Source organism: Sciurus carolinensis, chromosome 13 (assembly GCF_902686445.1).
Source record: "Sciurus carolinensis chromosome 13, mSciCar1.2, whole genome shotgun sequence".
Lineage (NCBI taxonomy): Eukaryota > Metazoa > Chordata > Mammalia > Rodentia > Sciuridae > Sciurus > Sciurus carolinensis.
Window position 1 is genome coordinate 15616728 of NC_062225.1, and position 27603 is coordinate 15644330.

The 27603-nt window shown below is 36.3% G+C and overlaps 1 protein-coding gene across 1 annotated transcript; it reads left to right on the top strand.

The window, feature by feature from the left end:
• Positions 1–655: 655 nt before the first annotated feature.
• Slc5a7 (solute carrier family 5 member 7) lies at positions 656–27121 on the top strand. Its single transcript, XM_047523031.1, has 8 exons — positions 656–846; positions 3787–3900; positions 4669–4824; positions 11162–11310; positions 16042–16185; positions 19262–19415; positions 21817–22034; positions 23503–27121. Exons 1-8 carry the CDS (start codon positions 669–671, stop codon positions 24130–24132), a joined length of 1743 nt encoding a protein of 580 aa, XP_047378987.1. The 5' UTR covers positions 656–668; the 3' UTR covers positions 24133–27121.
• Positions 27122–27603: the final 482 nt, after the last annotated feature.

Sequence of the window (27603 nt, forward strand, 5' to 3'; positions counted from 1 at the left end):
CATACAGGAACTTGTTGAAAATGTGGAGTTGATGCATTTTTAAATAGATTCTCCCACAGTTTGCTTTCTCCCTCCAGATACTTTCAGGTTAGATACTTTTTGGAGCCATTTCCTGAAATCCTGTAAAAGAATGAAAGAATGAACACATTTTTAAAAATTCTTGGTATATTTCTTGATGATACACCAATGATACTGAATAATTCTAGAGTAGTAACAGTTTTAAAAGGCAAATACAATCACACACTTTGGAAATAATTTCTTGACAGAATTACTGAGTTAAGATTCAAGACAAGGTTAATGTGAAATTGAAAAAGAAAATTAGGAAACACCAAGCGTTCATGGTCCTATTTGTTAAGCAGCTCCCTCTGCCTTTTTTTTTTTTTTTTTTTTTTTTTTTTCTGTTTCTTGAAAAGTCAGGACATTATTAAACTGTTAAATAGGGGTAGGAGAATATAGTGGACACTTGTTGGCCATGACCAAATTCACATGTGACTTCAGTGCACTCTTTTCTTTAAGTGGCACCGGATCTCTCAGGAGCCAGCTGGCTTATCCTGGCTGCCTGTGTAGGCACAGTGCAAGGCCTGCTATTTTATAATAGCTTGCTGTCTTTTCTCCAGAAGTCTTAATGAAGTAGCCAGCTGCGGAGGAATCTGGACCCTTAGTTAAAAATGGCTTTCCACGTGGAAGGACTGATAGCTATCATCGTATTTTACCTTCTCATATTGCTGGTTGGAATTTGGGCTGCATGGAGAACCAAAAACAGTGGCAGCGCAGAAGAACGCAGTGAAGCCATAATAGTTGGTGGACGAGACATTGGCTTGTTAGTTGGTGGATTTACCATGACAGGTAGGTGCTGGTGCTGCCTGCTTGGTGCAATACCTGCTTGCTTGGCTTCTCTGAATATTCAGCATGTGGTTTCAGAGTGTCATCACAAACATTACTCTTTGTCCTTAGGGATTCTTTAGGCTAGCTGGTTATATATTTTTTAAAATAATGAATATTTGTTTGAAAACAAAATGGTTTCAACTCAGTTGTACTTGAACAAAACGATTTTGTAACAAATCACTGGGCCAAATACCAATGGAAAATAGTCTGGGCTCTCTGTTCTATTTAGTGGGTGGAAACAGTAAAGACAAAGAGGTGGAGGAATGAAAACATGCCCTAGTCTTACAAGTCATGCATTTGTTAATTAATATGATAGTGTTTCAGTGTGTCCAGTAATACATGCATGAAGTTGTGACTTCAAGTTATCTTAATGACAAATGTCATTGAATACTAACTAGCGATGGGTTTTAGCCTGAATAACTCAATTCTGGGGCAATAGAATTGCAAACTGATTGATGCTTTGCTGGGAAACCTAATTTTCCCATTTAGTAACTAATTTCCTTACAGGAAGACAATTACATATTATGACTCTACAACAATGAAAAAGATATTTCCAGGAAACTTGCTATAAAAGGGAAATGCCAGGGTGTGTTCTCTCTGGAATCCCCTGGCCACCATCTGCAGCTCTCTCCCTTTCAAACCTCCTTTGTTTTAGGAGGGGCTGGTGTTCTGTCTTACTTTGCCTTTGCCCAGAGGTGGTTTTGTATGTGGGACGATTTCTTTCCTTTTTATATTCATCTTAGTCATTGAAAATAATTTTGAAAAACAACTTAAGATTATACTTTCACTGATAGGACCTCTTATGAGTCTTAGTGAGCATTTAAACATTAGCAGTATAATCCAGACTAACAGGAACTCTGGGTTCTCATTAGAAAAATATCCTATTGAAAATTTACAGAAGTACTCTGAAGACAGCATCCCTGTTCTGAAAGTCTGGACTTTGTCTATCTGTAACCTACAATGTTCTATACACACAAAGATTTTACCTTCCAGGCATTTACAGTCTCTGTGTTTAATTCTTTGCCAACTATAGATGGTTCATTTGTTCTTTGTAATAGCACTGTGAGAGGGCTCTGGGGTTAAGTGAAGATCCTGGTTACACGGTTAACCAGGATAAAACCCAGGTCTTCTGGTGGCCACACCCCTGGCCCTTAGGTACTGTACCACATGAGCCCACTAACTGGCCTCACTCTATTTCTTTACAAAGCTGTTTAGTTTGCAAATGGGTTTTAGGAATAAACGAACTGCTGTATATCAAAGTATTTCATTTATTACATACTGTTATTTGCAATAATAATAATATTGTCCTATTACTCTAGTTTAATATTCTATTTAAAATGGTCATAAAAACATTTCAGAATTTGTTCCTTTACCATCTAGAATGATTTTTTTCAACCTAATTATTAAACTATATAGGAAGTATTCGAATGACAGTATTTCTTATAAAGTGTCATGGTCTAGCTTGGTTTGTGAAGTTTCTCTCTCCTCTCTCTCTCTCTCTCTCTCTCTCTCTCTCTTTGTGTCAGAAGATCCTTGATTAATATTATTATTCATTTAAAATCTGAACCATGTGATTTAAGCCTTGTCAGATTCATTCACTTACATGTATTTCAGAAAAAAAATTGTTTGAAAATGTTGATTCTTTAAAAATACATACAGTTTTTAAATGTTCAAGTCCTCACTCATGAATTAAGCATAAAATAGACAAACATGGACCACAAATTCTGGCATAGAAAGAACTAGATTTATAAAAGAAAAATGAAGGGAATTAGTTTAATCATAGTGAGTAATGGAGTCTTTACTTCTATAGTATAAAAGGCACAATTGTTCAAGTGCCAAGTTTTTTTTTTTTTTTAACAAAGGACAAGAGAGCTACATAGTGAAAAATGATCATTAATAAGCTCTGTGCTTGTAAGCCCATGCGACCTTTAACTTTATGCAGCAAAATAGTGCTGGTGTGTTAGCAGCTCCAGGTACCTAGCTGGAAGACCAAGTCTCAGGTTCTGTGTCTTCTTCTGTCCTTTTTCCTTACCCAGTGGGTGTGTGTATCAGGTGCGGGACACTTTCTACAGCTTCAGTAGGATTTCGATTGAGAAAAACAAATGATGGTGTTTGTTACTTATTAACACCAGATTTAAAAGCCACTCTGAAGATGGGAGTGTTTGCTAAATACGAATCTTGTCCATATCAAGATTTTGTGTATAGATTTTCCTTCAAATGTACTTAAAATTACTATGCAGGAAAGTCTTTTCATATTAACCTTTTAAAAAGTAATATTAACTCCAAGACACAATCGCTTCTTTGCTTTGTGTTAGATCAAAAGCTAGATAAATTCTGGTGTGTAAGCAACAGAAGCATTTATCTATCAATTACTTACATATTAAATGCGTGTGATTATTTTACTTATACTCTAAGAGAATTTAGAGAATTTCTTAGAGTCAAATTTTACTTTTTATAGGATGATTCAGCCTAAAATTTAGTGTCATATCTGATAAGTTTTTTATAAACCTTTAATGCTCAGAATCTTATGTACATTGTACATGAATAGCATTTTGATTATATTCTTGAAGAATATAAGCTGCAGAGATGTAAAGTCCTCTAACCTCAGTTTTTCATCAAGGATAAAATACTTTATTATCTTTTTAAAGAAAGCAATACTTTGTAGATCATGCTTGGCCCAAAAACTTGCTCTCTTCAGTTCCTTGACCTCCCTCTTTCAGCTATTATTCTACAGAAATTTCATATATCTGAAGAAGACATACGTCACAGAACGTCCCAGTTTGGAGTAGCCACATTGAATGACCACATGGGACCCGTGGCCTGGTATTGGACAGTCAGACCTAGAGTATGACATGTAAGACAACGTCATGTGTCCTGACCTCTCTTTTCATTCTATTTCAGCCACGTGGGTTGGAGGAGGGTATATCAATGGGACAGCTGAAGCAGTCTATGTACCAGATTATGGCCTAGCGTGGGCTCAGGCACCAATTGGATATTCACTTAGTCTGGTGTTAGGTAAGTGGAAGGTTAAATCTCATTGACTCATTCGGTAAAGCATAAAGAATAAAAGTCTAAATAATAAGTGGGATAGCAAGTCAAACAATGTGAATAATTATTGTGGAAATATGTCACCAGAAATTTCTAAGTAGGTGTTACAAGAAATTGGTATGCAGCAGAACACTAAGGCTTAGGTAATATGATCTTTTGATTATAGAATATGTAGAAAAAAACCTTTTGATCTTATAACTATTAAAACAGTGAATTTCGTAGCATAATCATTTTATTTCTTTCAAAGATACTATGGACATATCATTAAAAATGAATCCACTTTATTGCACCTGACATTTTTTCGTAAATTAAACTTACAAAAGGCCAAGAATATTATGTAAAAGAGTTCCTCTTTTGTTTTCTTTCTTTACACTCACATTGCTTCTGTTGGATCTTGGGCTTATTCAAATGTCTAAACATACTGAGTGATACAAATGCATCAAGCCATCTCAGTGAACACTGTCCTCTACTCCATATTCTTAAATTTCATATGCCTCAGTCATACCATCTTGTTATCCATTGGACACATTCATTAAATGCACTAAGGAATTTATATTAGGCTGCTAAATTCTTCTTGGTAGTGCACTTGCAGTAGATTTCAGATGCGTTCCTCAATATATAGTATTTTAAAAAATTCATTTCCCTTGAGAAATTATAGCATAGTAAAAAACTGGCAAAAACTATTATATTATGAATTTTTAATGTTCTCATAAACACTCCTGTAATTTTTTTTAGGTGGTCTGTTCTTTGCAAAACCTATGCGTTCCAAGGGATATGTGACCATGCTAGACCCATTTCAGCAGATCTATGGAAAACGCATGGGCGGGCTCCTCTTCATCCCTGCGCTAATGGGAGAAATGTTCTGGGCTGCAGCAATTTTCTCTGCACTAGGTAAGCACCCATGAAACATTGTTCTAGCTTCATTTCCAGTTTCCTGAACATCAGACCAACAACCTTACTTTCTTCAGTCTTGCCCTCTTAGAAATTATTAAAACCATATCCTAAGTCTTATTCATATTTACAAACACTTAATTGAAATTCTACATAAACTTGCAATATTGTTGTAAGGATTAAGTCCAATCTCAAGTGCATTTGTTTTTAACTTGAGTCACGTAATTAGAGCAATAATCATGAGTCATTTTATAGGGTTCCAGGGCTGCTTTTATCAGATGTGTATGATTTTGAACAAAGCATCATTAATTAAGCATAACTAAAGGGTGCAATTTAGGGCTGAGGGTGAAGACCAGTTGGGAAGTGCTTGCATCGCCTGTGTGAGACTCTGAGTTCGAATCCTAGCACCACCAAAAACAAAAGTGCAGTTTATTTAAAAGAATTTTTGCTGGGCTCAGTGTTGCATGCCTATTCTCCCAGGGACTTGGGAGGCTGAGACAGGTGGATCACAAGTTCAAAGCCAACCTCAGCGATTTATCAAGGCCCTAATTAATTTAGTGAGATCCTGTCTCCAAATTTAAATATATATATATATATATATATATATATATATATATATATATACACACATACATATATATATGACTGGGAATATGTCTCAGTGATTAAATGCTCCTGATACTAAAAAAAAATAATAAAAATAAAAATAAATAAACTATTGTCCATGAGCCAGTTAGGGAGAATACTCGTGATGAATAAATTTAAATCAGTGAGTCCACTTTCATTTCTTCTAGTAGAAGTCTTCTTTATATGAACTGTGAACTTTTTTATCTTTCCTGTTTTTTCTTCTAATAACTGCCTTGTTAATTGATAGGCATAGGCAAGACTATCTAAATTCATCATTTTTAAAGCATTAATATTTCTAGAGATGTTGACTGTTTACATAAAATACATCTAATCAAAAGTAAATATAAAACCAGTGTGAGTCCCAACTGTACATAACACTCCCAAAGAAATATCACCCACCTTCTCCTGATGCAATAGGCAAATAATGTAAGCACAATCATCTAATGTGTGATATTTCAATAAAATGGCATTTCTAAAAAGCACAATGCTATGGTTTATTAGTAGAAAAATGTAAGCATAGGAGGATGTAACTTGGATTTCCCTGCCAAGTTAAATGTCTTCTTGATGATTAACAAAAAACTTCCCCGCCCCTGAGCTCCTGCTTCACCTCCAATCTGATCTTAGAGACAGAGACTTAGAGGTGAACCTGCTGTGGTCAGATGATTATGACTGAGCAGACTGAGGCTGCTGAAGCAGCTGGGAGACGTGGCACCCCTTGTTCAGGTGCACAGCTTCCCCTGCTGCAGACCTACCTTCATCCTTCAGGGTGCTCACCTCAGCTCTAAGACCCATCCTTAACGGCTCCACTCCTACCTGGCTCCTCCATCAACCACGCTCCACCCCACCCGCACCTCCATCCACCTCTGCCTCTTCCCTGCCACAAACCAGGCCACGCCCAGCCTCCCTCACCTTATTAATTTGACCATCTCCCTGTTTGCGGGTCTGCCCTCCTACTGTGAGCTCCACAAGGCAGCCAGACTCATCCTTCCATATTCTAATCACATCATGTCCCTCTGCTTAAAACCAAACTTTTATTTATTTATTATTTTTAATACCTTCAACTTTTTGTTTATTTTTATGTGGTGCTGAGGATCGAACCCAGTGCCTCACATATGCAAGGTAAGCCACAACCCCAGCCTCAAAGCCAAAACCCCTAAGTATGACCTGGGTCTTCTCTCCTCTGATCATCCCCTGCACCCCACCTGCCCCCTTCCTTCTTTCTGAGCCATGGTCCTCTCTTGCTTCTTCCTGACACTTTCAAGCACAGGTGTCCCTGATCTGGAATCATTTCTTCTCTTTTTTTCCTCTCTCACCATTTGTCTCCCTACTCACCAAGTACCCCTTTAGGTCTTCTCAGAAGTGGCCCTTACAAAGAGCAGTGCTCCAAACTTCCTAGGAGCCTTCCCTGGGGGCTTTCTCAGGGACCTGCAATTTTTTCTTCATTGGGCTTATCATCTCCCTTTGTATGACAATTTGTTTATTTCATGCCCAAGTTTTTTACTGTACACAATGGATGATGAGTTTCTTGAGGACAGGAATTGTGTCCTGTAAATAACTATAATCCTATCACAAAGGAATGAATAAATTATTTTTAGTTATACTTTTTTGACAAAAGAAAATGAATGTTGCTTTTTTTTGTTTGTTTTCTCCCCAGTGTAATCCCATTACATCTCGAAGTAGTTGTATACACATTTAGGGAGCTAGATCCTAACCTTAGACTCAGTAGAGGCTTATGATCCAAGATCGATTTTTTGCTAAGAACTTGTACTTGGCCTTTGGATTTTCAGTTTATTTGCAAGATTTAGAAAACAAGAAATTTCAGTGGAATCATGGGAGATCTTCAGGCTCTTGATCAGGAGCAAATGTATACCATCCCACAGAGTGTTGAGGTCTTTCTTGAAAATCAGCAGAGTTGGAAGGTCTTCAGCTTTCCTCAATGAGCTGTGTCCATGTTTGCCTTCTGGATATTCATCTAGATGTAATTTTCCATCTTTTCTTACAAATGGAAATACAACCAGACTTTAAGGGGTCAGAACGAAAGGAAGAGAAGACGAATTTCCTGCTATGTTGTGTGCTCTAGAAAATAAATCCATCTTCTGGTTTTATTATTACCCTCTCAGATGGCCTTTTTCTCTCTGTTTCTCCAAAACTCCCATAACATTGTTTTCTTGGTGTCTGACCATAGAAACAAGGTGACTTGATGTGGAAAAGAAGAGAATTTGATGGTTACAATATACAGTAATAATTCATTGGAAAAAGTCATACTGAGATGGTACAAGATAATAACACTCTCCAATCATTGCTGAACTTATACCCTAATGAAATTATGTGTAAAAATATACCTCTCTTCCCACCTTGCTCTCATTAGCTGAGAAGCAAGGGGAGTTTATTTGTCATTGATTTCAATACCAGAAAATTTTGGTTTTAAGAACAAACTACCTGCTGGGTATCAAAAAAGGAGTGGGTTAAATATCTAACAGAATACAAAACGTTCACTCTAACTGAATAAAAATCGATTTATATAACAGAGTCCTGAAAGAAGAAAATAATTAATGAGCTAATGTTTCCAAAGTATTTTAGAAATAAAAAGCAAAACTTTATTACAATTAGTTTCATTTGTATGTATGTATTTCAGTATGTATATAAAACATGTCTCTTTTTCACATTAATACATGTATATCAAATAACATATAAAATCATTACTGCTCTTGCTTGAAATCTGTGCTCTGAAAGAGTGCATATTTTTAAATTATTACCCATGTTTTCTTCAAATATAATAGCTGGGATAAGTCAGAGTCACTGTTTATAAGAAATAACTTGGGATATTAAGAATAGACAAGTGAAGATTTATTACCACCTCACTGTGCATATGCATGGTTCACTGCTGAAATATAGGAGAATTTTTTAATGATTACTGCGAACATTTATTTAAAGTTATACCTCTGCAGACCAGATACTTTTTAAATTGTATGTTTCAAGTATAACCAATTACATCAAAATACTTTGAGGACAACTGTATTCACAGATGTCAACTGTGTGGTAATATCTTTGCCTTTTCTTCCCTGTCTCTGTTTTTCTTTTTCGCCCTGAGTAGCCTCTTTTGGATTTGGTTCAAGGTAGAATTTATCCTCCTCGTATTTTGTCCCTTGCTCTTGAGGCAAGGTCCAAGGTCTCATAGTCAAGTCCACTGCTCTCTTAACATGAAACACCCTGTCATCACAAAGGTTCTCAAAGCCTTCATGTGGCTTCTTTTACATCTTCATCCTGGTAAACCTTCTCATATTGATAAATCCTGCGGTTTATTGAATTGGTTTCTTGAATCCTGCAGAATTCTAGTGCCATTTGGTGGGGGTTACCATAGATTGAACTCAGGGTCACTCAGTCACTGAGCCACGTCCCCTGTCCTATTTTGTATTTTATTTAGAGACAGGGTCTCACTGAGTTGCTTAGTGTTTCAATTTTGCTGAGGCTGGCTTTGAACTCTTGATCCACCTGCTTCAGCCTCCTGAACCACTGGGAATGTAGGTGTGCGCCACCATGCCCAGTTCCTGGCCTAAGGTTGATAGGAGAGCATTCTTGCCATCTTGTCCTGAGAGCGAAGTACAGGAGAATCTTAAACTATCTGTTTGGTATAAACTATCTGTTTGGTATACACCTTTTAAATGTATACTTCTACTAATAGCTCATATTAAGAGATTTTTTTCATAACTTTACATTATATTTATTTTTGTAACTATATAAGTAGAGTATATTTCTCAGTAGAACTGGAAGTATACCTTTGTTTTACTCACTACCATTGATATAATTCTTCAGAAAATATGTTAGATAAAAAATTCAACCCAATCTTATCAGTGATAAACAGGAAGGTGACTTCTTTAAGATCACTGAGTTATAACCATATGATGGCATCTACAGGGACTACAAATCTCAGCCCAGTGATCTTTCTTCTGTAATTGAACTTCTCATATTCACAGGGTGATAACTTACACATGTTATTAAAGTGGAGCATGACACCCAAAGAAGATTGGCAAAGAGTTGCAACTAAAGTTCCACTATCAAGAATAGGATTTCAGGGGCAAAAAATAACATCTTAAATATCTATAAAGTGATAACTCAGACAGTTACTTAAAGTCACTTATAATTGACCTCTCTCCTTTGTCTTTCATCCTGTGACTCCTTAGTAGATGTTTCTTTTAATTGGTTTTTTATTCAGGAGAATAATGTTATATTATTACCATGGCCAAAACACACAAAAAATTTTATATTGGAATCTTGAGTCAAAATATTTTAATTGCTCCTTGGGATAATGGAATTTCATCCCTGGTAGGTTGTAAATACTGTTATGCCAATTAAGGGAGAGGAGAAGGAGGAGGAAGAGGAGGAGGAGATTGTGAGACAGCTGGCTACAATTGATGATATAAAAAAACCACAGATTTGTTTCATGTATGCTAGCATATCTATTATTACTACTTTGAAAAAGATGGAATATAGTTTTGAGAAAAATGGAAAAGGAACTAATGAGTTAAGAAGCAACAAGTGAGTTGTGAACTCATCAGTCCAAGAATTGCTCCAAATTTTCCATACCATTAAATTTTCAGTGGAAACATAGGTACCAACAAATACAATAAAGAAGTTATAAAGTAAAAGAAACATAAATTTGAATTCTAAGAAAGAATTTAAAATTTAATGATGAAAATTACCTAAAAATAGGATATTCAACATTAGCATTCTTCAGTATATTGGTATTTTAGGAGTGGAACTTGTATGTTCCACAAGCAAAATAAAATAAAATGATCTTTCATGACTTTGAGGGAGAAAAAGTTGATAGATAAGTTTTGACAATTATATGATTTTCTCCTACAAATTCGTTTTAATTTCGGACACCTTAGAGGATTTGTCAGCTATAACAGGCAAGCATAGGGCAAAATAGGTACCAAATAGTCAATGAATAATCATTGTAAAATTGTGGAAATGGGCGATGAGCTTCACAGAAAGGCTTCTTTTCCTTAGGGATGTGAGTAGATATATTGCATAGGACTAAGTCAGAATTTCAGATGGTGAAATGAATTCATAGAATGGAATTGAATGTCTCAGTAGTTCAGAGTGTTCAGTGACATTGAGTTTCAGGTGTCTCTCATATATCTGAATATACACAGAGAGAGATACACTGTTTGATGAGATACAAAGGTCTCAGTGTAAAAATTCACTTTACTTTTTTTTCCTGCAAGCTAAGTTCTAAAATTGTTTTCTTATATTTTCTTTGTATGACTTTTTAAATAGAAGGCTCCCCAAACAGTTTAGCTTCAACTGTTCATGATGATCTTTGAACTGGAAGTCCCAGCTTAACTAGTAACAAAATTCCTTTCAGAATTTGTGATAGAATTTATGAGTTTTCCCTTTTTATCTGATGTAGTGTCTTACATCAAATAATGTCCTAATAGTGAGACTATTTAAACTACTAGTATAAATCCTATTTGATCACAATTTATCACCTTTTAGTATATTGATAGGTTGTCTTTGCAAATGTTTTATAAATAAATGGTTCCTATACTGAAAAAAAAATCCACGTTAGCCAAGATCATCCAATATATTGTATATGACCAGGGAAACGTACCTGCTGCAACAGAACTCTCAGTACAGACTTGCCAGAAAGCAGAAGGCACCCCAGCACCACGATCAGGGTCTCACTTCTTTTTTTTCCTCCGGGTAGGAGCCACCATCAGCGTGATCATTGATGTTGACGTGCATGCCTCCGTCATCGTGTCTGCGCTCATTGCCACTCTGTACACCCTGGTGGGTGGTCTCTACTCTGTGGCCTACACAGATGTTGTTCAGCTCTTTTGCATTTTTGTAGGACTGGTAAGTGGAGCCTCCTTCAGATTTGCCTCTTGGTCCGCCTCCTCCTCTTCTTTCTCTCTCTCTCTCTCTTTTTTAACAAAAGATAATGTGGTATTCTATCTATACCACCTCAACAAAGAAAGTAGTATTTTCCATAATGAGTAATACATAGCAAGTTGCACACTATTTGAAATTTTGTATTTTTCTATGATTAGATAAAAACCCTAGTTATTTTGTTAGATGTTAAAAGACAAGTGTGTGCTATGACTAATTCTTTTTTTTTTAATTTTATTTTTTTTTATTGTAAACAAATGGGATACATGTTGTTTCTCTGTTTGTACATGGCATAAAGGCATACCATTTCTGTAATCATAAATTTACATAGGGTAATGTTGGTTGATTCATTCTGTTATTTTTTCCCTTCCCTCCCACCCCTCCCACCCCTCTTTTCCCTCTATACAGTCCTTCCTTCCTCCATTCTTGCCCTCCTCCCTAACCCTAACTCTAACCCTAACACTAACCCCTCCCACTCCCCATTATGTGTCATCATCCACTTATCAGCGATATCATTCGTCCTTTGGTTTTTTGAGATCGGCTTTTCTCACTTAGCATGATAATCTCCAATTTCATCCATTTGCCTGCAAATGCCATAATTTTATCATTCTTTATGGCTGAGTAATATTCCATTGTATATATATACCACATTTTCTTTATCCATTCATCAATTGAAGGACATCTAGGTTGGTTCCACAATCTGGCTATTGTGAACTGAGCAGCTATGAACATTGATGTGGCTGTATCTCTGTAATATGCTGATTTTAGGTACTTTGGGTATAGGCCAAGGAGTGGGATAGCTGGGTCAAATGGTGGTTCCATTCCAAGTTTTCTAAGGAGTCTCCACACTGCTTTCCAGAGTGGTTGCACTAATTTGCAGCCTCAACAGCAATGTATGAGTGTACCTTTTTCCCCACATCCTCGCCAACACCTGTTGTTGCTTGTATTCTTGATAATCGCCATTCTAATTGGGGTGAGATGGAATCTTAGGGTGGTTTTGATTTGCATTTCTCTTATTCCTAGAGATGTTGAACATTTTTCCAAATGTTTGTTGATTGCTTGTAGATCTTCTTCTGTGAAGTGTCTATTCATTTCCTTAGCCCATTTGTCGATTGGATTATTTGCATTCTTGGTGTAGAGTTTTTTGAGTTCTTTATAGATTCTGGAGATTAGTGCTCTATCTGAAGTATGATTGGCAAAGATTTTCTCCCACTCTGTAGGCTCTTTCTTCGCATTGCTGATAGTTTCCTTTGCTGAGAGAAAGCTTTTTAGTTTGAATCTATCCCAGTTATTGATTCTTGCTTGTATTTCTTGTGCTATGGGAGTCCTGTTGAGGAAGGCACCTCTGCCCACATGACTAATTCTTAAAAAGATCTAAGTCTTCATTTTCTTCATGCCTGTTTTGATGGGAACTTTTGTGTGATCCCTTTTGAGAATTGATTACATCACACTTTCTTCACAGTTAAGAAAACTAAAGCTTTGGTAGTAACCCACACAAGTTTATTGTCCCATCCTTGTGTTAGTTTAGCTATTAGACTGTTCATAGGACATGGAAATACTATTGGAAGCATATTTTATTAGAAAATATCCTATTGGAAAAACAGTAGATTTCAAATATTAATGGTTACTATCGAGGTCAAAGAAAGGGCTTAATTATATAAGGAATTATATAATCTATTCTTAAGTCATGGATTAAATTAGGTAATATAGGTTTGTTATATTAAGAAAGCGCACTGTGTAATTATGAAATTTAAATACTATTCATCTTACATTAAAAGCATCTCTTAGACACATTCTAGTCAATGTTGATTCTTTGCACTCACATCTTAAAACAGGGAGATTTTAATTATGTGTATAATAATAACCATCTCTAAGACACATCAAAAGAAGCATAAAGGAAATGGAATGTCCACTCTTCTAGAGGCCATTGCGGGTTCACATACAAGATATCGTCAACACATACATTATGTCAGGTGTAGACTCTGCAGGGACAGAGCCCTGGTCAAAGGTTACAGACAGAGCCAACCATCACTAAAGATGACTCATTTTCTGAAAGAGAGTCAAAGTACTCTTCATTCTCCTCGTTTTTCTGTATTCTTATAATAAAAAGCTTTTGACTCTGTTTTAGTTTTTACGCTAGACACTTAGAGATGAAGAATAAATCCCATACACAGTTTTTTCAATTTTCTAGCATTTGTAATAATATCCTAGAGGAAACTTTAAAAGAATTAACTAAAATTAGATTTACAGTTTAACCCTAAATTTATATACACTAGCAAATATTATATTTCCTCTTTTTCTCCTGGACATTTTATTTGCATTTCATGGAATGTAATTCAGTCATATTTTAATTGAATTTGAGAATATTTAATCTGCTTAAGGACTTCCACTATTTTATTTTTAAATTGCCAAAATCAAGTAGATGGTGCAGAAATTCTGATTTTTACTAAGTGTCATCATAAACTTCATAAAACAGAGAACACAGAAGTAAATCTTCTTTCACAAGGAAAGAAGAGAGGTTAGTTTGGCAATGGCAGCTCTCATAATGGATGCACTTGTTATTCCAAGAAACACAGCCCCAGGGGATGAATCTATTCATGGATGATATATGTGATTTCTCATTGCATTGCATGAGACCAGCACTTAAAATACACAGGTACATAAATCAAGTACGCAGGTATAAAACTGGTAGGTCAAATATATGTAGAAATATACATTAGAATGTTTTTCCATTACAAAATGTAATTAAATCGACAAGAAATGAAGATAAGAATTGACAAGAAATCATTATTGAATTATCTGAACGAGACTAAATATGCTTTATTTTCCAAACTTTAATTGCTGTACATGCCTATGCAATTAATTCATCAGTTTATAGTTTAAACCACCTTTTCTTCTCAATGTCTCTGATTTTTTGGGTTTTATGATGACCTTGGAGCTCCAAAGCTATAAATTTCAGATTTCATTTGCAGATTCCTCTGACCTCTCTGTTGACCTGCCCCTGACCTTCCTCTGTTGACTCTCTTCATTATCCTATTCAATGCCAGTATCTTTCCATTCCCAATGTCACTGCTGGACTTCAGACCTTTATCCAGGGGCCACTGAAACCACGTGTGGCCCTCCCATACTACTACCTTCTCTAAATTTATTTTTAATATGTAGAGTATTAAAATTCAGAGGAAATTTCACTGACTTTTTTTTTTTTTAACTCCAAAGAAATTCTAGCCATGAATTGTAGCATTTGCCTGTAGTCCCAGTGACCAGGGAGAGTGAGGCAGGGTAGTCGCACTCGAGGCCAGCCTCAGAAACTTGGTGAGACTCTGTTTCAAAATGAAATAAGAAAAACAAACAAACAAAACAGGGCTGGAGATGTAGCTCAGAAGTAGAGCACCTCTGGATTAATTTTTTGGGGGGAAGTGGGTACCAGGGATTGAACCTAGGGATACTCAACTACCAAGCCACATCCCCAGCCCTTTTTTTAGATATTTGATCTAGAGACAGGGTCTCACTGAGTTGCTTAGTGTCTTGCTAAATTACTGAGTCTGGCTTTGAACTCGAAATCTTCTTGCCTCAGCCTTCTGAGCTGCTGATATTACAGGTGTGTGCCACCGTGCCCAGCCCCCTGGGTTAAATTCTTGGTACCACATAAAGCACACTCCAACGTGAGCTTCCACTTGAATAAAAAACAAAATACAAATCTTTTAACTTGGAGTTCAAGGTCCTCTCCACGTATCTGTCTTTATTGCTCCCATTTCCCTAAGTCACTCCCATGCCAGCAAACTTTGTCACCCAACAGATGTGGGCATATGCACACATACATAAAACATACACTGTTAGTCTTCAACTTTCAATGACTCAACTTGGGAACTTGGGAACATTTTTGGTTTTTTTTTTTATTTTTTGTTTTTGCTTTGTTTTGTTTACTTGATTATGGTGCATAAATGAAATATGTTCAGTAGAAACCATAATTTTAATTTTGATTTTGGATCTTTTCCCTGGCTACCTATACACAATGCAATGCTCTCTCTGGTGTTGGGCAGTGGCAGTAAGTCACAGCTCCTGTCAATCACATAGTTATATGGGGAAACATGTAACTAGAGTGTACCATATTGCTAAGCTACGGTGCTTGGTAGGTTAGTTGGATTCAATGCAGCTTTGTAACATGTTCAACTTATGATGAGTTTGTTGTTATGACCCCATTGTAAGTCCAGGAGCCTACGTTCTCTTTTACTCTTTACCTGGTTTCCTCCAGACCATCTCCCCCTTTGATTCCTTTTTCTTCTCCCTATTAGTACTGGGCCCATTCTTCAACACTTGTTTCACCCACAAATTTCTCATTTGAATCTTTCTTTGTCACCTTAATGGATGGATATCTTTCCCCAATTCACAGAAAACATAAAAGTGTGTGTGTGTCTCCGTGTGTCTCCAATGTAGTATTTTCTTCTCAAAGATTTCAGGTGACTGCTTCTATAGTTTATAGGACATGGCATAATCAGGCAGAAGTAGATAATAAATTATTTCAGTTTTTCTAAATCTGTTTCATGATGTCCCACGGAGAACATTGTTTTAGGTTCTTCCCTGAATAAGGGGAACTACTGAGCCATGACACCTACATAAAAAATAAAGTAGGTTTATCAATCTTGCAATGTATTAATCAAGAATCATAGACTAATTCTCCAATGTTGCTCTTTTTTCCAGTGGATCAGTGTCCCCTTTGCCTTGTCACATCCTGCAGTCTCCGACATTGGGTTTACTGCTGTGCATGCCAAATACCAGGAGCCCTGGCTGGGGACCATTGAATCCTATGAAATCTACACATGGCTTGATAGTTTCCTGTTGTTGGTAAGTGATGCTCTGACCTGAGGAATGTAGTCTAATTGTAAATCAAAGACATTTTCAAGATTTTCATATTTATCCTTAACAATCTACCTGCTGGCTCTTGGCCTTTTCTGTATAAGCACCACACACTGATTCTGTCGCTGGAGCCCATCATGGTCATTTCTGAATTGACCACTCTCTGTTGGAAAACTGGTGCTAGGTCCTGACTGTGCAGCTGCTGGTGGCAGCATGGAGAGCAAATCCAGTCTTCAGATAACAGCATGCATGCTGTCAATGTATGGTATGTCCACATTTCTGTTGTGGTGGAATCACATAAGTTAAGGAATCCCTGACCCTCCATCAGAGACCTTCTCCAATCTGAGAGCTAAACTGTCTGAAAGTTTTAACTTGTATTTTGGATTAAGCCACTAAAGGCCTGTTTATTCCAAAATAAATCGTTCATCCCATCTTGAATGATGGAGTAAGTAAATTAGTGGCACCATAGGCCCCAAGTGCATGACCTAAATTGGGATGGGAGGTGTCTTTCAGAAAAGATACCAAAGATGCCTTTGGGAGTTGGAGCAACCTGAAAACAGGCAGAACCTTGAGGCAAAGTTATTGACAGTGAGAAGAAGCATGGAGGACACGTGGCAGATTACAGACTGAGAAAAAAGGAAAAATTTAAAAAAAAAAAAAAACAGATTTTATGATTTTACTCATTAGGTTATGTATGAAAATAGTACATTTTATTTGATTTCAACTTAAGGAGTAGGTTAGTTTTTATTTTAAAATGAAGGGAAAAGTGGTTATTTGTGTCTCTTTCTTAGGGGAGTAACGGTATCTTAAGACGTTTGGTTGATGGCACTTTTCCAAATTCTAGCATTGCCTCAACAAGGAAAAAGTGAGTGTGTCTTTCCCAGTAAAGCATTTTCTAGGAAAGAGGTAGGAAAAATTGGGGGAAACTCTAATTTCAATAGTGAATTAGATCGCTTCTCTCCCTTGGGATTGTTAAGAAATGCCTTGATCTTCATTTTTTTCTGGGATAATTAATAACTTGAATGGAAAAAAGTAAGGGATAGTGTATTATGTGTGCAATTATACCTGAATGGCAGGTATGTTTATGGCTACAGGGAGATGATGAATCTTAGAAAGGTAGGCATCCAGTACACCACTGTCTGAAGTAGGGACTAAACAAGCACTTGAAGGCCTGAGTACTTTCCCCCACACCACAGTTTTAACATTCTCAGACCACTCATTAACATAAAAGATTTTATCCAGTGACTGCTAAGTTTCTTCCAGCTCTAAGCCATATTCATGATTCCAAATGTAAGATAAATTGAAAGAAAATACTAAATGTTGAATGAAGAAATGAACAAATTATACAAGTAAGCCTTGAAATGTCTCATCAATGGTCTCTGATAGTCTAGTTGTCTTTCATAAATCCCTACATGAAAATAACTGGTTAAATCTTACTAAGATACTGGCAATCTCTCCCAGTCCCCCTGTTCCTACATAGGCATGGCATTAGACCTATAACCTCCCTCACTTGGTCTATGGTTCTAGTCTTTCTTGGTCTCCCTGCCAGCAGTCCTCCCCCTTGTCTGTCCTCCTGTCTCATTTTCTAAAATACCATCCATCTTAAGGCTTCTATGACAAATTTATTTTCACAGTTTTGGACGTCTGGGTTCAGGTTGCTAGCATCGTTGGGTTCTTGCAAGGGCCCTCTTCCAAGTTGTAGGCTGCTGACTTCTCATTGGGCTCACACATGGTGGAAAGAGGGAAAGGGAGCTTCATGGCCCTTTCTTAAAAGGGCACTAATCCAATTCATAAGGGCTCCACCCTCAAACTTTAATTATCACTCAAGAAGCTCTCTCTGAATACCATCACAGTAGGATCTTAATGCTTAGGGACTAATTCAGATGCCATTCCTGTAGGTTTTCCTGATTACTTTGCAGCTGTCCCTCCTTACCAAGCTTTCACCTCCAAATAATTCTCATTTTGGTTTCCATACAGACTTCTTAATAAGCTATGCAACCAACTGCACTACAGTTCAACGTGTCCTTTTATTTTATGTATCTGAACATTTTTTTATTATATATCCTCAATAAGAATAATAAACTCACCTCTAAAGTGCATTCATCAGTTGCTTACACATGCTGTAAGCAAGTATGTTATGTAATTTAATTAAAGCACCATATCAAACTTAGCTGTAAGGTAAAAATGAGTCTAAATGAAATTTAGATATTCTCTCTGACACCCCACTATATTCTCTATGTTCTTGAGCACTTTGCAAAACACCATAATGCATTGACTCTTCCAGAAGAAAGAAAATTCCAGAGCAAGAACCATGCCCTTTTCAACTTTGTGCTATAACAACCAGTACATATCTGGTATAGGATTAGAGTATATAAATATTTATTGGATTGTATTAATTCTGATTTCAATTCACATTTTCAGATTCTTAATCATTTTTTTGATAAAATTTATTGTGGTTCAAATTCCAGATGAGAACCAACTGAAGTCTTCTGGATAGTTTTAAGGCAACTTAAATCAGTACATTTAGGAAAAACAAGGATGGTCTTGTGTAATTTGAAAGGAAAACAAATTTAGGAAACTCTCCACAATCAAAAATATGACAATAATGTTGTCTTAGTCCCCTTGGACTGCTGTAATAAATTACCATAAAGCAGATGGCTAAGAAACAACAGAAATATATTTTTCACAGTTCTGGAGGCTGGTAATTGCAAGATCTAAGTACTGGCAGATTTGGTGTCTGGTGAAGACCAAACTCTCATAGAAAAGAACTTCTTGTTTTGTTCTCACATGGTAGAAGGGATTCATAAGGACTTTACCCTATGACCTAATTGATTCCCAGAGGTCCCTGTCTAATACCTAATTTCTTCACCTTGGAGATTAGAATTTCGGTAGACACATGGAGGATGACAAACTTCATATGACTGCAAACATAATCATAGCAGCTGAGATTTCTGGCCCTACTTCTGACTATTCTAAATGCAATTGTTATAAACCTCTTATTTAAAAATAATAATGAATGTCAATTTCCTTCAATTCACTCTGAATCCCTGGGGTTCTCATGCAGATTCTGGGTGGAATCCCATGGCAGGCGTACTTCCAGAGGGTCCTCTCTTCATCCTCAGCCACCTATGCTCAAGTGTTGTCTTTCCTGGCAGCATTTGGGTGCCTGGTGATGGCTCTGCCAGCCATACTCATTGGGGCCATTGGAGCATCAACAGGTAAATCTCTTGCAGCTTCACCATCATTGCCAGTTAATTTGCCAGTTTCCTCACTCATTGCCTTCCCTGTTTTGCTTCCCTCTTACCCTCACATAGTAAATGCTTCTTCATTTATGGTTCCATACATGCCTTTGCATAGTGTTCAACAAATTGTGTTGTAGTTCATTGATCTTCATGTTTTTTGATTGCTTACTCCATTGACAAACATGCCCAATTTTGTTATATTATCAATTGCATCTACTTATGTCCACAGCCGTTCTCAACCATGGTACACGCTGACCTTACCTTGGGAATGGAGAGGGACTTTTTACAAAACATCCACTTCTGGCCTACTCCCAGGGTATTTATTTTAATAATCAAAGATAGAGCCAGACTCCAGTGTTTTGTTGTAGCCCTCTTGGTGAACCAAAGCTAAGCCAAAGTTGAGAGCCACCAGCTTAGGAGAAATTTACATGTTCTCATCATGACTACCCACAGACCACTCTGAACTTGAGAGTCTGGCTTTATAATTTCAATAGTTTGTTCAATTATTTCTTTTTTTCTTGGAGAAATAAGTCAGTTTGTGTATGTATTAAGATAAACTGAGAAACTAAATGGTAAAAGAAAAAAGAGAGAGAAAGAGAGAGAGGAAATGTTTATTTCCCTGTTAGCCTTTATGTGAAACACTTCTAAACTCTCACCTTTAATTTGATTGAACTTAATCACTCCTGACCCTTATGTTCCTTATATGGTAGAAGAGGGAAATAAGCTCCTTTGAGCCTCTTTTATAAGCATATTGATCATATCACACAGGAGAGGAGAGCTCTACCTTCACAAACTACTCATCGCTCAAGGTCCTAATCTCAACTCTTTGAGGTTAGAATTGAAATAAACTAGGGGGACATAAACTTCAGACCATAACTAACATAATGATAGCGATGGAGATGTTCACATGTTCAACGTTTTCCATATTTTAGATTCATACTTCTGACTATTCTAAAAGTGATTATAATACAACTCTTAAGAGCATTTAATTAAAACACATCACATTAATCCAATTTAAAGGAGTTACCTAAGTAGAGATAACTAAAACAGTTTAGAAAACAGTTTGCTTTTTATCCCATTGTGTTTTTTAAAGATAACCCAGGGTGATGCTCACACAGTGACTATGACTTTCAATTCAAGAGCTATTTATTGGATTATTTAATTTTTGAAAGAGCAGTCATGGTTCATAGCATACTGTTTTCATTCTAGTTGTTGATTCATGACATAAATGAACATTCAAAAAGATAGAAAAGATCACTGATGAAAGAACTATGCAGTGTCTGCCTTCTGAAAAAAAAAAGATTTATTTCATAGGCAGAAGACAGATCTGGACATTATTTGGAGGGTGCTAGGAAAACAGACTGACCAAAACAGCATAAAGGCATTTTTTTTTTCTGCATTGGGTTTACCATGGCAGTTATTTCTGATATCATGCCATCTCTGTTAAGGCTTTAGAATTGGCATGATGTAAGTACGGCCTTTAATGCTAATCATAATGGAAAATGGGGGGAAGAAAAGGTGGCACCTTATTATCATGAAATTAAGGAAGATCAGCAAAGAAAAAAGAAACTACATCAATATGTGTTTACAGGTTCCTTGTATTCTTCAACACATCCTATAACTAAGCAGTAAAGAAGCTATATATTCTAAGACAAATGTATGCTTCAACCTTCAAAATCCTCCTGAAAAATCTCAGTTTTATGAATACAATTCTTTAATATATTTTTAGTTTTTGATGGACTTTTATTTTATTTACTGATTGCTTGATTTATGTGTGGTACTGAGAATCGAACCCAGTGCCTCACCCATGCTAGATAAGTGCCCTATCACTGAGCCACAACCCCAACTATGAATATCATTTTTATTTAAATAAAAATGGCTTTTAATCTAGCATGTCTACTGCTTCTTGTAAGTAAAATTCTACACAAGATGGAATGAAATTAGAAATATAATGCCAAGATAGCTCCTAAATCAAGCTTACATACAGGAAAACGATGGGTAACAATGGCCACGCTGCTATCTCTTGTACAGGGATAATTAGGCTCTACAAAAAAGATCAAGAGAAAATTCTGTGGTTCAGTTGAAGAGCATGTGTTTTCTTTGATTCCATATGATAAAATATCACATCGTAGAAAAGGGATATGTATCTCATTATTGTATAGTAGGCAGATTTTATGAATGAGACTGACTATATAACCAATACCTTTTAGCCAGAACATTTAGTGAGACACTTTCACAGGGCCATCACAAGGACTTTCCACCTAAGCAGGCTTTGTGATTCTAAATTGGTTTCAAAACTACCTAGTAAACATCATGACCCAGATGGATAGAGAAAATTTGCCTCTTGGTTGTTAAGCTTGTCGTTTCTACTCTACAGACTGGAACCAGACTGCATATGGGTTTCCAGATCCCAAGACGAATGAAGAAGCAGACATGATTTTACCGATTGTTCTGCAGTATCTCTGCCCCGTGTACATTTCTTTCTTTGGCCTTGGTGCTGTTTCTGCTGCTGTTATGTCTTCAGCTGATTCTTCTATCTTGTCAGCAAGTTCAATGTTTGCTCGGAACATCTACCAACTTTCCTTCAGGCAAAATGTAAGAACAGGTTTTTTTTTTTTTTTCTTTTAATTTGTAATTTATTATTGTTGTTGCTATTACCGCTGTCACTATACTTAATGTGTATGTAGAATATGTATGTTTATAGATTCCTTGAATTCAACCTGTGTAGTAAAGAAGCTATATATTCTAAGACAAACCTGTGTTTCAAGTTATCTTACCCCTCCAAGTTCAGATTGAGCATCCTTAAATCAAAATGTGAAATTTGAAATGCTCCAGAATCCAAAACTTTTTGATAACTGACATGTTGTTACAAGGGAGAAATTTCATACTGTAAAACTTTGTTTTATCCACAAAATTATCAAAAATATTGCATTTCAGCCTCTGTATAGGAGGCGTATATGAAACTTAATTTCTTTTTTAAACTTGAGTCCCATCCCAAAGATATCTCATTATGTAAGTGGATAAACATTATGGAATGTTTAATTTGTATTTGATATTAATATTAGTATTCCATATTCTTTATTAATACATAGTATTCTATGTTAATTATATCTTCCGTAATTCTATATTCCATAAAATTTGATTAAGCATACTAGTTTAGATAACATTGAGCTTATATGTGCTAAAATGCATATTACTGATACATTTTATCATTCATGTTAATACTGGAAGGAACAAGTCAATATAACTATTTCCCAAGAGATTTCATCATGTTGCCATAATTAAATTTCTTATCTTCTGACAAAAGATTACTGCATCCCAAAATATCTTAGTAAACCATCTAGTCTGATTAAGCACAGCAGGAGACGGAAAAACACTGGTGGGGAGAAGGACTCTAAGTTATTTCATGCATCTTTGTGTAAACTCTGAACCGCTCTCCATTTGAACTCCCAGGTCTAACTTGGTCATAAAATATCCTCTCAATGTAATTTTCTTTACTGAATCAAGTGGTTGCAGAATAGCATTCTTTTGTAGTCCCTGAGGAACCCAGCACACCTCTGGAGACTCTTTCTTCCCTAATGAGCTTGGCCTCTGTTTTCTAGGTCAGAGTTAACAAAACAGTCCCACTGATTTTTACCAAGGAAATGTCATGGAAAAGTCCTTTTCTATGGCACCAGAAGATGGTTAGCCTTACGGATGGTAGTGCTCCTACAAAGAGAGGAAGTAAAGATAGGCCCAGCTCTCTCAATGCCACACCAAGACTATTCCCTAATGTATACAAGCAAAATGCCCCCTTGCCTCATTGCTCCTGGGTGATAGCACGTGAGCTCATCTTACTTCTTCACTGTGCATTCAGTCACAGGACGTGGTGGTCTAGCTTCATGTATGTGATACACAGAGACCCCACCCACAAACACCTGGGAAGTCACCAAGATCATGGGCTTCAGGTATTGTAGGTTAGGTTGGGTTTGTCCTAGGAGCTTCTTTAGACAAGTTGTAAATGGTAAAAATGTGTCTCCATCTTCACCAAAGTGAGTAAACAGATTGGTGCAATTTCTTACAGGCATCAGACAAAGAAATTGTCTGGGTCATGCGAATCACGGTGTTTGTGTTCGGAGCCTCTGCAACGGCCATGGCCTTGCTGACGAAGACGGTGTACGGGCTGTGGTACCTCAGCTCAGACCTCGTCTACATCATCATCTTCCCTCAGCTGCTCTGCGTGCTCTTCGTCAAGGGAACCAACACTTACGGGGCTGTGGCAGGTTACATCTCTGGGCTTTTCCTGAGAATAACTGGAGGGGAACCATACCTGTACCTTCAGCCCTTGATCTTCTACCCCGGTTATTACTCTGATAAGAATGGTATATATAATCAGAGATTCCCTTTTAAAACACTGTCCATGGTTACCTCATTCCTAGCTAATATTGGTGTCTCTTATCTAACCAAATATCTATTTGAAAGTGGAACCTTGCCACCAAAATTAGATGTATTTGATGCTGTTGTTGCAAGGCACAGTGAAGAAAACATGGATAAGACAATTTTGGTCAAAAATGAAAATATTAAATTAGATGAACTTGCGCCTGTGAAGCCTCGGCAGAGCATAACTCTCAGCTCAACCTTCACCAATAAAGAGGCCCTTCTTGACATCGATTCCAGTCCAGAAGGGTCTGGGACTGAAGATAATTTACAGTGATCCCATCTAAATAAAATACTGCTTTTGCAAACAGGATAGTACTGGAAAGATTGTTCATGGCACATAGAATACATATTAAAAATACAAACAATGTTCAGGAGAACAAAAGCCTTGCAAAAAATATGAATATGTATTAAAGAAGGGATTCAGAGAAAGTAACGTGCAATAGGACAAATACAGACCAAACTAGAAGGAAGCAGCTATGAATTTTATTTCATTGTTATTTTATTTCTTATCCATAGTAGTTTCAATTTTAATAGTAGGTAGTTTTGTTAGGTATATAGAAATGAAAAAAACCCCAAAGAAAAGATGGCCAGAATATTTATTATTTTTATGATAAAGGAGCATGCAAATGAAAGAGCTTTAAAAAAAGGAAATTGGATGATTTTGATCCAAACTTTGTTAGCTAATGCACTGGTGAGTCAGATTAATTGTCAAGCTGAGTCTGAGAATAACTCACAGTTACTCTGATGAATGGTGTAATAAGTAAATCAGTTGATTTTTTCTCGACATGATGATTAACTCCTTCTTTCATGGTCTAAACATTTGCTGAACATGCAATCTCCACCCCGACTCCAGTGCAGGGGATCTGACCCAATGTCTAGGCAAGTTCTCTGATGCTGAGCTACATCCTCAACCCTGTAACCTGTCATTCTTTTAGTAATGGCATATATTATTCTGAGCACAGGCAAAGCAAAAACACAAAAATTATTGCATAGTGGCATTTTTTATGTGCACAATGATAGAAAAGAGAGATGATTTTGGAAAAAGAACCCTGGAATCCTTTGAGTACATCCATAACTAAGATATGCATAGATAAGATTACCTGGAGCATAGCAAAATCATTAGGCAAACTTACAGCAATAAATCAAGAAGGACATTAAATGGAAAGTGATATGAAGATTACATTTTTATCTTCAGCTCAAGTATACACAGTTTTGCTGCATGATAAAAGAAATAGTATTTTGGTTGACTATTCAAAACAGGTTTGGAAGTGAAAATGGACCATATGTAAGGAGCAGTAGCTACACAGCACCATAATGGTGGATGAGAGACACACTATTAAATTAACATGTATTTCACTGAATATTTATTACCAGAAGTTGTCAAAGCATCTCCTCACAGTAAACTGGAAAAACACATCTCACTTATTGTTTTATATTCATTAATGGGGTAACCTAGTGTTAAGGGATCTGCTCTGTGGCACTTTTTCGCACATGCCAGGTTTAGGTGCCGGATAGAAAGTTTATATTGAATTTTAAAATGTGACCAAAAGTGGAAAATAAAAATAAGTTCTAAAGGGAAGAAGCCATCAATTTTAACACTTGATGTGTACATAGTTTTCATGAGGTCAGTCATTATTATTTTACTCCTTTTCTGGAGTTAGAATACATATATATACATATATATATATAAAATGGTTTTTATCCATTATAGAATTTAAAATTCTTTACCACCAGTCACACATTATTGAAATAACTAGAGCTGTATTGACGAAATCAAAGTGCATTTATGAGCTGAATAATTTTCTGGGAATTTTATCCAATTAAAAAAAAGCCAATCTGAATTTTGAAATGGAAGCACTTTTTCTAAAAAACATACCTTTTTGTGATTCATAAACAAAATGCTAGTAATTCCATGTCTAGCATTAAGTCTATACACTGTGTTCCTGACCCTAGAATTCCTTTTTGTAGGCTTTAATTGGAATTATCTCAAAACAAATTTCTTCTTCATTATAAAACATGAATTAAGTTTCCAAGGTAATTTGTTAAATGTGAAATGAAATCATTTTACATGTTGTAATGTCCTGTATTTTCAGTGCTTTATCAAAAACTGCTGGTAAATATGACAATACGTTCAAAATCTTTTTTGAACATCATACATACCTAAATGAAGATAACTTTTTGTTCATCGGTTTCCTCAGAATTTACTCAGTACTGTGAAGTACTTGCAAGGGGCATAGTTTTGGAAACTGTGAGGACAGGAATCCAAGATAGTTAGACATGAATTGAGAGGAGAGCCAGGGAAAGGAAATTGATCAGAGGAAAAAAACAGATTAAAACATATGACATGTAAAAATATTAACTGATGGGGACTACAGTTCCTGCAAGAGTGGAATTCCACACGTACCATGTTCTCCAGCACACCGTCCAAACAGTGGCTCTGTCCACTCCACCACGGTAACATTCCCTCAGCCCACCGAGGCTCTGCGTCCACCCTCAGCCTCACGAAGCACATCATCCATCCACACTGTAGCCTACAACAGGGGAGCATATTCTCCACAGACATTGCTGTTTACAGTTTTCTTGAGCAACAGTTGCCCAAACAGGGAAATAAAAGGTTTAACCTGTCCAACTATTAAAACCAGTTAGATAATTTAATAAATAATGTACTTTCATTGAACCCATTATTTCCCATCTAGTCTCAAACTAGATGTGTGAAAAAAGCTTATCTATTTTTAAATTCATGAACAAATGTGCTAAATATTAGCAAGTGATTTTTAAAGTGCAAAAAGTCAAAGGGAATGAAACAATCTCAAGATCTTTTATCTGCACATTCAGGCGTAAGCTCCCCCTCAGTTTCCAAGGAAGATGTAGGAGCCCTGCTCTGTTTTGTCATGATGGGTAATGTAGATGGTGTTGAATTTTTCTAGCCTCATTTAATGTACCTTCAAACTCCATCCTCAATGAAAATAAAATAACCAGAACATTTCAGGCACTGACTACACTAACATTTGGAGGCAATACCTGAGGCTAAAACATTAGAGTAAAACACATTTTATTTTCATACTTCTGCAATGATTGTAACATGTTTCTTGGGTAATTTTAATGCTTTCCCCCCACCCATATTCAAAATATCAAGCTTGTTGTCAAAAAACAAGTTTTCAAATACTCAGTGTCAAAAATTCAACTTCATTGCTACACTTAAAAGTAATGAATTTTATGTGAATATCAAATGAACGTAAACTTGAAATAATTAAATTTGATGTAATGGCTATTGGCTTTTTTATTTGAGAGTAATGAATTAGCAGTATATTTTAAACATGAATTATGACTTTTTCCTTTTTAGCTTTCAAAAGAATTTACTCTGGTATAATATATAATTTATTATCAGTTTGCTATAATGTATAATTTATTATAAGTTTGCTACTAAACAGATACATATAATGGTTCTAAAACATATATTTTTGTCTGTTAAAATATTATATAAAGTTATGCTTAAAATAAGATTTGCAATTATAGATGTAAATGTTTTAAATGTAAACATATTGTATTAAATTGTGCTGGTGCAATTCAGGATATCAGGTTTGGCTTTTTGGGGCCCTCTCTTAAAATAAATATAAACGGTGCTTGAAGACAGTCATGCAATGGAATTGAAATAAGCCATTTCATTCCTGAGGATAAGCAAATGCTAAATGGAAAAACTGCACCTTGCATAAATCTTGGGCCAGTATACAATATCATATCTCCT